The following is a 1,263-nucleotide window of genomic DNA, read 5'->3' as shown; positions in this document are numbered from 1 at the left end:
GAGGTCGAAAAATGTCTAATAAACCGAACGTTAACCGAACTGCTAAGCTTGAATGTAATTGCTTCCAAATCGGTTAATTAGGAAATAAGTAATTGCTTCTCAACCAGTTAATTACTAATTAGGCAGCAACCTTCTCCAATCAATTGAGCAAAAACTTTTTTCTTAAGTTAGGACCTCTGGATTTACAAAAGATTACTCGATTTCAGAAAAAAAAACATGTCAATATTTCATTAGCTTGTATTTATTTGTTTTTTTCAAGCTTTTTATGGCTCCGTGAAGAATGGCTCACATCCCTTACTTTCTTTTCATTCATTTTCATCTTATAAGCAAGATTCTTTACAAAAGGCATGATAGTGAGAGAGATCATAAACTGAATCCTTGATGATCAGTAGGAAATTTGAACAAATTCATTCATAAATGTCACTATTCCAACAATGAATACAAAAAATTAGCAAACTAAGTCGTTCCGGATCGAGTCCGGTTCAATATCTCCAGTTGAAATCGGAGTAAATTAATGACGTCAAACGAATACTTTAGGAAATATTGGTTTAACATTTTAATAGCGACTTCAGATATGGCAAAGCTAGTTGCATTTCTTCTTTTCGTCATTTATTGTGGTGCAATGCAGGCTGGTGGAGCGGGAAGAGGTATTCGTCCTTTTTCTTCATTCCATTTTGCCTCCAAATCAAATCAAGTTGATGGTATATTTTAGTTTTACCATCATCCCCTGTCGTGTCATTCATTACCTTTCCTGTAATTTGAATTATAATTGGTATCAGTACGAATGTCACAGACGTTTATTCTTTACCAGGAACGTAACGAAAGTAGAGTAATTGATACTCAAATGGTATGACGAAATGGAGTTCATAAAAATTCAATGATTATGATTTGTTCCACAATGTTGTACTGATATGTTCTGCTACCAATTTCAGTTATGGCAATTGTTATGCATGGTGAAGCTGACAAGTTATGGGACAATGACCAATTAATAGAGACAATGCAATTAGAATGTATGTTTACATCATGGAGAATTACATACTAGTATTGCTTAATTTTGAATGATTGTTCATTTCAAAAACATCCAAATTGACAGTTCATTCATAGTAAGCAGTTTTCTGATTCATTCATTAACTTCTTTCAAATTAGATAAGATTTACATAATTATTTGTACTTAATGATATTATCAGTATGATTATAGCAACAGTGACAAATTGTGGCACAAGTGAGGATGGAAGACTGCCTGCTTTGGAGGAAAATCCGATG

The 1,263-nt window shown here is 33.2% G+C and overlaps 1 protein-coding gene across 1 annotated transcript; it reads left to right on the top strand.

The window, feature by feature from the left end:
• Positions 1-574: 574 nt before the first annotated feature.
• LOAG_19154 (hypothetical protein) lies at positions 575-1,220 on the top strand (the record flags this gene model as incomplete). Its single annotated transcript, XM_020451808.1, has 3 exons — positions 575-647; positions 933-1,010; positions 1,199-1,220. Coding segments are annotated over 3 exons (171 nt in total), but the record flags the coding sequence as incomplete, so codon positions are not given.
• Between the last annotated feature and the right edge of the window lie 43 nt (positions 1,221-1,263).

This window comes from Loa loa (genome assembly GCF_000183805.2).
Source record: "Loa loa unplaced genomic scaffold supercont3.2287, whole genome shotgun sequence".
Lineage (NCBI taxonomy): Eukaryota > Metazoa > Nematoda > Chromadorea > Rhabditida > Onchocercidae > Loa > Loa loa.
Note: the sequence above shows the minus strand (reverse complement) of the source record. Positions and strands in the feature narration are given on the sequence as shown.